This window comes from Schistocerca gregaria, chromosome 7 (assembly GCF_023897955.1).
Source record: "Schistocerca gregaria isolate iqSchGreg1 chromosome 7, iqSchGreg1.2, whole genome shotgun sequence".
Classification (NCBI taxonomy): Eukaryota; Metazoa; Arthropoda; class Insecta; order Orthoptera; family Acrididae; genus Schistocerca; species Schistocerca gregaria.
In genome coordinates this window covers 486,254,721-486,268,379 of record NC_064926.1, presented here as the reverse complement: position 1 = coordinate 486,268,379, position 13,659 = coordinate 486,254,721, and the positions used below count along the sequence as shown (strand labels likewise).

General features: G+C 42.1%; 1 protein-coding gene across 1 annotated transcript in view; it reads right to left on the bottom strand.

The window, feature by feature from the left end:
- The window catches only part of LOC126282145 (cyclic AMP response element-binding protein A-like), a 633,124-nt gene extending 621,812 nt beyond the window's left edge, over positions 1-11,312 (bottom strand). The window contains exon 1 of the mRNA XM_049981648.1: positions 10,677-11,312. Within this exon, the coding sequence (XP_049837605.1) occupies positions 10,677-10,760 (84 nt within the window). The 5' untranslated portion in view covers positions 10,761-11,312. The remainder of the gene's footprint in view (positions 1-10,676) is intronic.
- Positions 11,313-13,659: the final 2,347 nt, after the last annotated feature.

Genomic DNA, 13,659 nt, shown 5'->3' with positions numbered 1-13,659 from the left:
AGTCCCATTGTTTCGAAAATGTCAACAGAACTGTAATAAATGGCTAATATATCACTAATTCTTTGCGTTCCTCCGACATATACACTGCTTTACACCAAACAATTCATTATACTCCACATTGACTATACAGTCATATAGGAATGGTATTCGCTGTAGCCGTGTACCAGAATGAAAAGCTACAAGTGACGCTGCTTTGGTATCTTGTTATAGCCGATAGGTGACTTACTTACTTCACGTTGCAACGCTACCTAATTGTAGATCTCGCGCTCAGTCTTTTTTTTTTTTCAAACAAAAAAAAATCCCGTGGCGGCCGCCTGGTGATTGGCCACTGTCTGCCTATATATGTCTATACGGTATAGGTATGGCATGTCTAACAACGGCGCGCCACCTGCGTTGTGTGGAATGCGCGCGAGGCGTGCCTTTCTCCGCGGACCGCTACGTCTGCCCGAGCCGAACTAGTTTCTGCCTGACAGCGGTGCGGCCGGTAAACGCCTCGTCGACTTCTGCAGGCGGTGCATAAAATTTGGAAACACCAAAAACACAACACTTTACCATGCTTGATACGGTTCAGGAAAATCGTTGGCATTCAAAACAGCTTCCATTCGTCTCAGATTGGATAAATACAGGTCTTCTACGGCTTGTAAAGGAACATTAGTTCATTCTTCCTTCAAAACAATAGCACTTTCAGTTGACGACGATGGAAACGTATAGCGATCGCGCACCCTTCTCTAGACTGCAAAGGCTCAATAACATTGATGTCAGCTGACAGTGATGGACAGGGGAGATGAGGTAATTCATCCTCGTGCTCGCAAAACAAGTCCTGGACAATGCGAGTTGTACGAACAGGGATCCTGTGTTCTTGGAACATCGCATCACCATTGGAGAACAAACATTTTACCATGTGATGGGCCTGTTCAGTCAAAATAGTCACATAATCCTTGGTATCAATGTGAACTTGCTGAGTAACCATGGGACCCATGGGACGTCATGTCATAGTTGACCAAATGATCTTCGGACTCCCGCCATCTTTCATTCTTGGAACATAAACTCGCCCAGGAGTTGGAAACAGTATGCATCGAGACTCCTCAGACCAAATTACTTTCTTCCGTTGCCCTATAGTCCAGGATTTATGGCTTCGGCACCACGTCTTCCTGTTACGGGCATCTGAATCACTGATGAATGATTTCGGAATTCCACATCGCTTCCCTGCTTATGGAGGTCCCTTAATGTTGTAGTGCATTCACGTTTGCAGTGACTTTTACAGCTTTGGCCCTCTTATTTTTCGTGACAATCCTCTTCAATCACCGTCTGTCTCGATAACTCAACAAACACTTTCGTCCGCATTGTGACGTAGCGGAAGACGTACCTCTTGAAGCACCCAACATGGCCACCTTGCTTACGGAAGCACGCACCATACGAGCACAAGCAATTTGCCCTCGTTCAAATTCAGTTAGCTCCGACATAATGCTCTCTCAAGTACACAGAACAAAGTTCTGATTACAACTGACGTTTGCAACGTACTGGGGACATTACACAGGTGCCGTTAACCCTTCGGTGGACGCGCCTGAGGCAGATAGCCGCAAGATTTAGTTTTCTGTTTGTATCACAGATACCGTTACAATTGCGCCCACGTCCAGGTACGTATTTGTTGTTCTCAACGGATGTCACCACTTAACTACATTTGGGCTATTCATGCTTTCAGCAGTTTGGTCGCTATTGTTATTTGAAACGAGAGTGTTGCGTTTGCGGTGTGTTTGCCGCTACGCGCCTTGTGATATGAGTATTTTCTATACTTGTATTTTTCTTTCGCCTCAAGGCAATCTTTCTTTTATATTAGTATATAATCAATATTCGAGTAGAATCGAAGTTCCCATATGTAATTTTCATTATTTTTTACAGTCTTGGATATTGATTTGTTACAATATATTACTTTTACAAAAACATGTGTTTCATTACGTCTCATAAAAGCGTGGATAATGAAGAAAAAGAAGAAATTTGACAGGCACCTACTAATTGGACGTTCTGAAGACTATGAGAAAGTATTGCGAGAATTGTCACATTCATGGGAATTTGAGTTGGAAGAGAAGTTATTGAAGAAGGAAACCACAGCAGTGACTCCGAACAATCAACATAGGAAACAAATGACCACCTGGTTGAAGAGGGGAGACAACAAACAGAGGATTACCGATTTTACGTAGGACAAGATAAAGAAATTATTTGGATAAGTGAACCGCTTCCTCCTTCTCCTAAAACCAAGGCTAAGAAGATCCTAAAAGTTATGCCAGGTCCAATAGCAAGTGCTGAAATTACGGAAAAAGAAATTGATGCATTTTACCTATTTATTACTGATGGGATGATTATTTTTTCCTTAGGTTAAAAATGTAAAACTAATTGCGGTGCAACAGCCGCAAGGCGCCCACTCACGGAAGTGTGAAAACCGCGCCCACCGAAGGGTTGGTGCTCAGATGGAACAGCGCAACCTGCACGCTGGATCAGCACCTACATTTATGTTCAAGCATGCACTTTTCGCGTTGTTTCCGTAGTTTTCTCCAACATGTGTTCCATCCCGGGAAATGTGTGGTAGAGGGTACTTCCCAATGTACCACTCTTAGGTTTATTCCCGTTTACATCGTGTATGAAGACTAGGGAAAAACTGGAGCCTAAATGCCTCTCTGAGCGCTGTAGTTAGCCTTATCTTGCCTTCGCAGTCTATACGGGAGAGTTCGGCGAAATAACGTTCGTTAGGTTTCACAGCGAAATTTTCTCAAGAATATCTTTAGGCAATTTTGTAAGTGCAACCGCCCAAGGCAAGAGACTCTCTATTCCGTTCATGGCGTAAACATCGATGAACAAGACTCTACCAGATGTCGCAAACAGTGCTTTGCAAGGGAATAACAGCGTCTATCAGTCTTCCTTGTCTCTTGTGTTTGGATAATTATATAGCTATTTTTTCGAAAATTTCACTGTAAATCTTTACAAACGTTATATCACAGAGCTTACTAATCACAACGTCTCTGTAGATACAAAAGACGCACGTGTTTCGCATATATGATATTACTTGCCGCTTCCCGAATTGTCATTTGCCGGAAACTTAGTTGCAATACGTAGAAACTTTCACGCAATATTCATAGTGTGCAAATTACGCGTGGATATGAAGGGACATAGCAGCAGTGCAGTGGTTAGGAGACTGGGGCCGACTTTTCAGTTAGAGTGGGTTTCAGTTCAGTGTTGTGTCTTGTCTCTCGTAGTTTCCTCAACTTACTTCACGTTCTTAAAATGGTGGTTTCTTCGAAAAGGTTTCGCCAGTTCTTTCCCTATTCCCTCCATCTAAGCTATTGCCTCGTCTTTAATGACCTCGACGTCGACCAGGCATAAAATTCTCTGCCGCCTTCGTTTTTCCGGCGAATCGATTAAAAAATCGGTGAGAATAGTGCTCTCTTCATCGGCTGAGAATTCGGCAAAACTTTTAACTCTTTCCGCGTCAAGTTCGAGCTTTGTCCTGCAGCTATTTTATGAATTGGGCCAATGTTGCAAGCCATCCTTTCCGTCCAGTTTTTCGTTTTATAATTATGGCGGGCGGAAAGCGTATAAGTGACAGTGATGCTGTGAAGTGGATTTTGGAGGATACTGTGGACGAGGGAGGATTTCTTGATAAGAGCGAAAATGAGGAGTACCTTCCTCTGTTCAAACGCGGTATTCGATGACTATTTTACCGAATATTGATTAAACAAATCTACATTTTCTAGGTGCTTCCATTACGTCTTCTATTTTCTGTTTTTAAATATTCACTAACAATTTTTACTACCCTAAAGAAATAGTAGCTGAAGAGAAGACGACTGTCAAAAACTAAGAGTGGAAACTGTTAAACTGTAGCTCCTCCCATAACTTGTTGGGTAAGTGAGTTCAGAAATCACAGGAGAGAGAGGGCCATCGACTTCCACCAGCGTCACATCTAGTGAAGTACCGTGGCCCATATGTTTTCGGAATCTGCCATTTTGACCAATATGAGGCGGAAACTGAAGTTGGACACTTCCCTACATTTTGTGCCCTCAGTAGATGAAACAGCCGTCAAGAAAATCATGTCTTTCATGATAAATTATAATAGTCGTTTCTATTTCTACTCTGTTGTAGGGGTGGGAAAGGGAGGGTGAGAAGCTGTGTGCAGTTTCGGCTTGCCGCTCCTCCCTGTTCAGGCGCCTGTAAACAGGCCCCAGTGCACTACCAGAACACCGCATCAAAAATCCATTTATCATACTTATCACCCTTGTCATCGGTCCTGTTGGAACATTTTATCATCATCTCCAGTTTCCCGGAAAGGAAAACCCACTGCATTCTCTTCGTATCGCCGACAACTGTTGAACATCCCGCTGCCGAAAGAGCAGATAACCACTCAGTTTGGTGCCGTAAAACAACAGTCGACATCATTATTATTTCTTGTCATTAGTTTCTACTGATAGGACTTTCATCTTTGAAGTTAATGGTCTCTAAGCTTTGAATACCTCTTTTTCGTCTCCAGTTTATTGTGTGTTCAAGGGAGGGGCTCTGAGCACTATGGGACTTAACTTCTGAGGTCATCAGTCCCCTAGACTTAGAACTACTTAAACCTAACTAACCTAAGGACATCATACACATCCATGCCCGAGGCAGGATTCGAACATGCGACCGTAGCGGTCGCGCGGTTCCAGACTGTAGCGCCTAGAATTAATGTGCGTTCAATGGGTCGTTGCGGACCTAATAACTTTTGTCTTATAGCGGACAGTTTCAGAAAACTGACGATTACAGAAGCTAAAAAGTAAGGAGTCGGAAAAGAAATTTCACAGCATCTGATTTTTGAAAACGAAACATGTTTACTGTTTACATTGACACAGAAGTAGCACAGTAATGCATAACAGGTACTTCATTATCCACGTTATACATGCTAGCAAAATAACCGCTGCCAGATTTATAGCCCTTTCCCAATAATTTTCCCTGTGAACGTCAGTACATATCAGTTAAAAAATCAGTTTGTAAATAAAAAATATGCGGTCTGTAAATTTGATGTATTACTACAGGCATGTCTCTCAAGACGCAAATAAAATTTCTAACCTTAACAAATCACTACCAGAGACGAAGGAACTGGTAACCGAAAAAAAATCGATAAATAAAAATAAAATTAAAAATGGAACTAACTGAGAATTAAACCTGAGACAGTATGGCACTTTACCACTTGAGCACCGAAACACATACTACAATACGAAATTAAATAGTTGTGGACACACTGAGTTATGTACTAAATGTTCTCTGTAGGCCAGTTACTAAAATCATTGTGTGACAACTCTTTGGTAGTAAAAAGGTGACTTTCCTATTCGTCTTTGTGCCATCAATATACAAACTGTGCACTTTTTCTAACATTAACTACCCACTGCTTACGTCTTTCTTTATTTTCCCGGAATTTAACAGCCACCAGCGGAAAAATCTGGAAGTGCTCTTTATTGTTCTAAAATGTTACGTAAGTCACATTAGTTACATTAATTAAATTCCCCCTCAATAAAAGTTTAGTTTACAACAGCTTATGTGAAACTTTAATGCGATAAGCATCACCGTGGATTAAATTTGTGTTTTGTAATCGATGTTAAAAAACTGACAAAGGACATCCGGAAGTCCGCCTGCAAATAGTTGTGGTACGGAATAGGTATTGGGAGCGTTAAAAACACACTATAACAGCGCCACATGTTCTGCGCCAGCTACAGTGAACACAACACAGGAAAAAAAACGTGGCGCCCTGCCAATCACCGTCGATATCATCAATAGACTGTCTCTCTCTCTCTCTCTCTCTCTCTTTCTTTACGTAGGTTCTCTAAAACACGCGATCACAGAGATACGAGCCAAGGCTTATCTGAGTGAGGAAATTGGGAAACGACCGTCTTAGGGCCTACCTCGTCTGCCCGTTGATATTGTTAAATACGAGAAAGCGGTTTCGATTCATGAGGCTGTACACGGATAACGCTGTTATATACAGTCAAGTCACAACGCTAGAAAACTGTAGCGAAATCCGCCGACATCCGCAAAGGATTGCCGGTTGAACTTCAGCATAACAAATGTAACGTGCTGCTCGTAAATAGGCGAAACGGCGATTGATTACGCGATTGCCGAATAATCACGGGAGACAGCCACATCACTAAATATCTGGGAAAACGCATACGTAGCTATTTAAAGTGTAAATACTACGCCAAACTGATGGTAAGAAAGGCAGGAGGTAACCTACAAAACTCTGGCCGGTACTTGCGGTTTGTTTCTCCGTCCGGGATACTTACCGGGTATCATTCAAAAATGGTTCAAATGGCTCTGAGCACTATGGGACTTAACATTTATGGTCATCAGTCCCCTAGAACTTAGAACTACTTAAACCTAACTGACCTAAGGACAACACACAACACCCAGCCATCACGAGGCAGAGAAAATCCCTGACCCCGCCGGGAATCGAACCCGGGCGTGGGAAGCGAGAACGCTACCGAACGACCACGAGATGCGGGCCCGGGTATCATTAATCGGTTAGATGGAGAAGACAGAAAGCAAACCAGTGCGTATCGTCGTGAGTCCTTTAAGTAAGCTCGAAAGCGTCGCAGAGATGGCCAGCCTGCACAGTGCCACAGCCTTGAATACGCACTGTAAATCACGGTGTGGTTTACCGTTCAAATGACTAGAGCGCGCGTTCCTCAACGAGTCACCCACACTTTACACATACATCGCAAAAAGACCATGAAGATGAAATTAAAGAGATCCACTTTGATGCGAAGGCTTACCAACAATCGTTCCTCCACCGTACCGTTTGTGAATAGAACAATTAAGACGAGGGACTGGATGTAAATTTAGTTCAGTAAGCATCGTACTGCATAGTGGCTTGCAGATTGTAGCTGTAGATGAAGTGTAGAAAGGTAGGTGCGAATATCTGTAGCGACTTAAGACTCAGCCACTGCACTGCACTGTTGACTGCAAGCTACAAGCATCTAGGGGCACACTAAACGCCATCCATTAGATGTCTGCCGAAGCGTCTGAATAAACACACGAGCTATAACTGGCTCTGAGCACTATGGGACTTAACATTTGAGGTCATCAGTCCCCTAGAACTTAGAACTACTTAAACCTAACTAACCTAAGGACATCACACACATCCATGCCCGAGGCAGGATTCGAACCTGCGACCATAGCGGTCGCGCGGTACTGTAACTGGAGTTCTACGATTAGGTGACTTATGTGCTCACAATGATCAGAATGTAGCGTGCTTATGGATGTTTCACAATGATACCGAAAAACGGCAAGGTCCTGCAGAAGCTGTGTAGACCAGTAAGGTAGGCAGAGGAACACATCTGCGAAAACACTGTCTACGGACGCTACAGGATAGAACTTGGAATGCATGGGGAGCTGACGCCTAACGGCACGCTACCCGGATGGCATTCACCGACATTTTCGCCACTCGACACAGACATCGACCACATGCGACAGAGTTTGCGGAAGTTGAAAATCGCGAACCAATTTTCGCTTTTGTTTTGCCTGTTAGGCCTAAATCGATTTTGCTAGAATCAAATATAGCTTTTCTGAGAGTCTGTCGCTTTATACGAACGGCGCCTGCAAATTAGCTGCTCCGATTTCGTTAGCGCTTGATATGGGATTCCCGGTAGCTTTGTAGCATTATCCACAAAGATAGAGACTGTGATTTCTGTAGGGGTGTCAGCTTCTTCGTAAGAAGGAGATTCTTTAGTAAGTGACGTTACAAGAAAAGAATCCTATCCTCGCCAGTTACTGTGTGCGGAACTGTTTTACTACATCCGCCTAAATAACGCGTGTTGGGGGAAATAGGAGAAGTGATCACTAGTGAAACATTGTTATTATATAGCAGCATTTTGAAGACTTGTAATGGTTTGAAAACTTCGGAATGAGTAGACACCCAGTCGACAGAATTGACACCAGTCACTGATTGTGTAGAAAAGCCTCTGCCGCTAAGAGTAAGAGCGAGTCTCTAGCATTACACAAATATAGGGTTGTTGTAAATCGCTTCGTAGTTGCAGATTTAGCAAATATATAAGCTTTTCTCTATTTTTTCCACCTAATAAAAAACAGAATGCGCTTCTCTTGAATTAAATGAAGGGGATTAGTAACTTTGAGGTCAAACCAATACTGCCTACTTCTTTTGCTCTGCACAAAATCGCTTCTTACACATAAGAATTATTTTAAAAAGCAAGTAGCAAACCGCACAACGTAGTCACCACTCAAATGCAACAGAGAATTTACATCCAGTGAAGAATATTCCGCTAAGTCGCAGAAACATAATCTCAGTTACAAATTCAAATGTTCGGAGTTCACGCCGCAGACAGCATTGTGGTTGATGAAAAACTCTCGGGTTTCCAGCCGGGTGGCAAAGATACCGCTACGTTCCGACGACTGCCACAATCGCAATCTTTGCCCAAAAAGGGATTTTCAGCAGTAGTGTACTGCAGCAACGTCTACAGACAATATTCTGATTTCTTCAGCCACTTAAGTGAATTTCGTAACTGTCAATACTCGCACTTTTCTGCCTTTCAAAAATCCTAAATTCGAGGTTAAACTGGCCGCCACTCAACGAGCGTCTCGTAACGCCGCTTTCAGAACGGGGGGATTCTATAGCGGTCTCATAATCGGGAGATGTTGAGTTCATGCCAACTGTGGACTCTCTTCAAACTCCTAGTCCAACTGAGTTAGTGTTCCGTCGCTTTTGTCAAAAGCATCACGCTTAGGCAAAGCAAGCCAGTTTTTATGTTCAACACCGCCTTAAATTTATGTACATAAAATGTAACATCGTTTTAACATTATCTCAGCATTCCCACATCGCAAGCAAGATAAAAAAAAATTTGTTATAATTCAGAACTGGGGCAATCGGCATAGTTGTCTAAAAAGATACGCAACCCCATAAAAGTTATAGCAATATCCTGTCGGATCTGAACAAACTTCCAGTGTGCGGCTGACTGGTAAACTAGCTGTTAATGTCGAAAAAGTTAGGTGCTCTGTGAAATGTAAAAGTCTTTGACTACAGAACTTAGTCACAAATGGAGTCAACCATATCGCACAAAAATTGGTGGAGATATGAATGGATCTCATGCCACGACCCCAGATGCTGGTAAAAAACGCGGCAGGTGTCGATTTAAGTGCACCGTACAGGGAATCTGCATCTTGTCTACAAATGAGATGTCTTAAAAAAAAAAAAACTGCAATGTTGTACGCCTCTACAAAAGAAGATTCGGGAGGAATACCAAGTGTGCTCAGCCTCCACCAAACCAGGGTGTGAGGCAAATCCTGATGAAGAGTTAGTCAGTCACTCTTCTGGTATACGCAAACATGTGTGACCCATATCAGGTGAGACTGACATGGGTAATCGAGCGAATGAAAAAAAGGGTGTTGCAAATGTTGACACGGTAGTTTGTCCCACGAGAGTGTGTAACGTAGGGCTGCAAAACCTAGCTGATAAATAATCGAAATAAGGCGCCGAATACGCCCGAAATCCGAACTTAGAAAACTGCAAGTACCCAGTTTCAATAAGAAGCTTCTAAATATTCTCCAGTCCTTCACTATCTCTGCTGTAGAGAACGTGAGGATAAGATTAGAACAATAACAGTACGCACAGAGGCATCAAGCACATCAAGCAATCATTCTTGCAGCACTGCGCCCGTGACTGCGACGAAAAGGCGCTTAAGTGCAGGCTAAGCATATGCTGTGCACTTCATAGATGTAATGTAGACCCATCGGGGGGAAAAAAAATGCTTATACTTTTTGCCTAAGAACGATTACGTTCATTTTTAAAATTTTAGTATCGAAATTAATAAACTTTTTTTTAGATAGCAGCACATGTTAGAAAATTTGAAATTGAAAAACGAATAAAAGTTTGTTTGTAGAATTCGAGAGATCCCGAAGTGCAGTAAAAGAGAACGCCAGTCCACGCCTCCGCACCCCCCCTCCCCTCCCACGCAATCCGTGCCGGCTAGCTACCATATGGAGAGCGTCTCCGCCGGCTGATGTCACGCACGCCAGCACACGCACTTTTTGTCGACCACTACGGTCCTCTTTGCGTACACGCCAGCCACCGGCCAAGTCGCCGCTTCCAGATGTGCGATAGACCTCATCCCACGCCGGCGTTGCTCCGCTGCGGCGAGCCCCAAGCGCTGGTTTAAATCCCACCCGTCTGTGACACTCATGACAAACCGCCCAATTGACTTCCAGGCTGCTGTTTGTTGCCGCTTTACGGCCTTCTTTTTCTTTTCTTTTTTCTTTTCCACGGCTCACGCTAGTCCGAATCACCGAGGCGTTCCTCTCTCTTGAGCGGTCGCCACCGTCCAACCACGTGCCTCCGGAATTCGCACGCAGAAATCGAACAGTTTGCGGAAAATTGCGAAAATAACAATACGTACAGCGTAGTAACAGACGACGACAGTCATATTTAAATAGTCTCTGCTCACGCTTTAGTGGTTTCGCAGCAACTAGCAAAAATATGTTAGGCGGAGCACCGCCTCTCGCAGCTAGTGGGCAGCGCTCTCTTCGCGCAGACAGAAAGCGGTGAAAGGTGGCAGCGGAGAAAAAAAAGAAACTGACAAGAACTCTGTGCTGACATTCGGAGTCCGCAGATTGGCATTACTTAAAATGTTTAAAAGAAGACTGTAATTGAAGCTTACCGTTTCCAAGTCGGAGTCCCAAAGCTCCTTCAAGTCGTTCACGCCGACATCGTAGAAAGATTTGTCTCCTGGATATGTTTCCATTTTTGCTTTTCCAAACTTTTTCGTTCTTACACACCGTTCACCACACAGCACGACACAGTTAAGCAAGCCACTTAATCCTTGGGAACTGCCTGTTCACTCGCTATGATGTTTAATTAACTCTCTTCACGCCAGCAGCGTCCGAAAAACAGTAGCGGCACACGGAAAAATGCACTGCGTGACGCACTCGGTTGTTTCTTATCCTCCACACGGGCACTACCGTTTACGTTACGTAAAGAACGTAAGCTCAATATAAGATTTTTTTTAATAATGGGGACTCGTTTCTCCTTGCCAATTTTTTTCTGTGCTTTAAATTATTTTTTCCGGGGAAAAGATCTTAGACTGTGGCGTTGAAGCGGACGATTTAAATTTCTGACACACATTTACTCTTTTTACGTGAATAGTAGCAAAATTTTACAAGCATGTAAAGGCCAAAGGTATGTTTCAAAATCGCGCGCAGTCTGCGCTACCCTTTCCACGGTACACCCACTACGGCAGCCACCTGTAGACTGCGGGCGACGTGAGAGCAGCGTTACCAACACAACGCCAAAGCGCTTGCCGGCTTATCACTCCAGAGAGAAGTTTCAAAGATGTACACAACAACGAAGCTCTTTGGTGCAGAGGGCGGAGTCAAGTGTTTCAATGACCTTCCAATTGCCGAGATGCATTCTAACACGATCTCCTTTCTGATTGGTTGGAAGCTGTTTGCATACTCCAACATTTGTGTGCGCGAAGCTTTTATAATTTATATTATTAGCTATCTCAAAGTACGCATTTAGAGTTTTACATATTTGATCAATTTTTCTTTCCAGTTATATGCCGGTATTTCACTTCGTTATGTGAAATTTAGTCGAGGGTGTACTACCTGAAAAAGCGAAAATTGTTGCTATTAAACAATGATTTTATGTAAGTTTCCCTCAAAAGAAAATACAGAAGCCAAAATCGAAATGCGGATGGGAATGTAAATGCGTAAGGTCTATTGCAAGCTGTGTTCGTTGTGAGAAGAAAAAGGGACGACCGTGAAACTACTCGGCAGGATAATTATAACATGGCAGTTCATTATGGAGAAACATTAGTCTCCTGTTCACGTCGCGTAAATCAATAAATCTGACTTTTTTTCGGATTGCGCTGATGTCACTTCAAGTCATTGAATCTTCCCTGTTTTCATCGCTCTTGATACATTCATTTTATTCCATCTCATTTAATATAGTTCTAATCCAGTCGTATTGTATTTTTTGCCCACTGCAAAAAGCTGTTATCTATGTTACGCAGAAAATACATACAAATACGTACCTTGTGTTAGTTCACAATAAATCATGACTTATTGCATGTACAGATTCTGCCAGCAACGTGTAAGTTATATTTGATTTTAAATTAATTATATCACTTGTTGAGCAATCTTAATGTTCAAACCCAGAGAAAAATTCCAGCTGGGATGTGTGTTGTACATTTTAAGTTTCAGCAATGCTACACTGTCATATTGATAACATTTTGTGATGAAAGAAGTTGATAGACATTTATGTACAGTCACAGGTCACCAGGTTAAACACTAAAAATGTGGAAATTAGAATATTTTTTAAAACCTGTCAGATACCTGTTGGCTTCCAGTTAAGATAATCCTCAATAATATATACATTCATTGGTTCTGTGGACTGTTTTCAGCACATTTATGGATAGACAGGTTGAATAGCAAACTAAGCAAATATGAATTTTTATTGCCTTACCTCCTTCAGTTTAGCATTGGATCTACACACTGATTGCAGGCAATAACATCATCTCCAGGTTTTCAGCGAGACTTGTGACATTGTGGTTGATGATGACATTGACTGCATGAAAATGCTTGAAGATGGATGAATAGATAAATGAAAGTCATACTAATTTATGATGAAATGCAAAAAATCTGAGCTGGAATAGGCTGCTTGAATATTAATATGGGTCTACTTAAGATGGTAGTACATAAATGCTTTGCAGTGTCACTCTCAGACTGAACCACTACTACAATACAGTACCATATCCCCAGTCTCATATTCAGGACAGTCGGTTTCCATCAAATATTCCAAAGAAAATTACTGCAATATTTAAATCATTTGTGTAGCTGAACTGACACAGAGTAAAACTTTGTGATTTCATCAGCAGTGTGGGTCTATTTGGGTTTCTTCAAGAGTTTTTATTTTATCAGTAATTCATAATTAGGAAAATATTTACAACATAACATAATTAATTATAATGTGGGGAAATGTTTTATAGTTTTCAGTCACTCTTACTTAACTGTGAGACTGCTGCATAGAGTCAGATCTGTGTGAATCCTCATGGAAACTCAGACATAAGATTTTTGCTAACATCAGGATTTGGCTATTCATGTCCTTCAAGTAAATTTCACTCTCTGGAACAGCCAGATTACATTAAATGAACGCCTAAATTGTTATTTAGAGGTTTCATGTTTATTTCTTACATTTCTTTTAAATTTCCAGAATGTCAGAAAACAGGTTAGCATCATTTTCTGTCCTGTCTTATAAGACTGGATGTACCAACCAGGTGTGACACGACAATAAGGGCACTACATGTTTCTAGACACCAACAAATATGGCTCTCACCACTTGATGTTCTTTGTACTTCTTAATGTGAAACTTGTGGCTTGAAAGAAAGTTAATTTCATCTACCAAGTATTTGTGTGTTTGTGAATAGCTTTAAAAGAAATACCAAGAGAATATTTGTGAGAAAAACAACTGTTATAGACTGAAGAGCTGTAAGAAGAAGTCACAATGTTTAGGAAAAACAAATTCTCAAAGATAGTATTATACAGTTGAGCAACATTATGGCCACCTGCTTAATAGCTTGGACTGCCTTAGCAACCCAATACAACAGCAATTCTGGAAGTCATGAATTCACTTTATGGAGATAT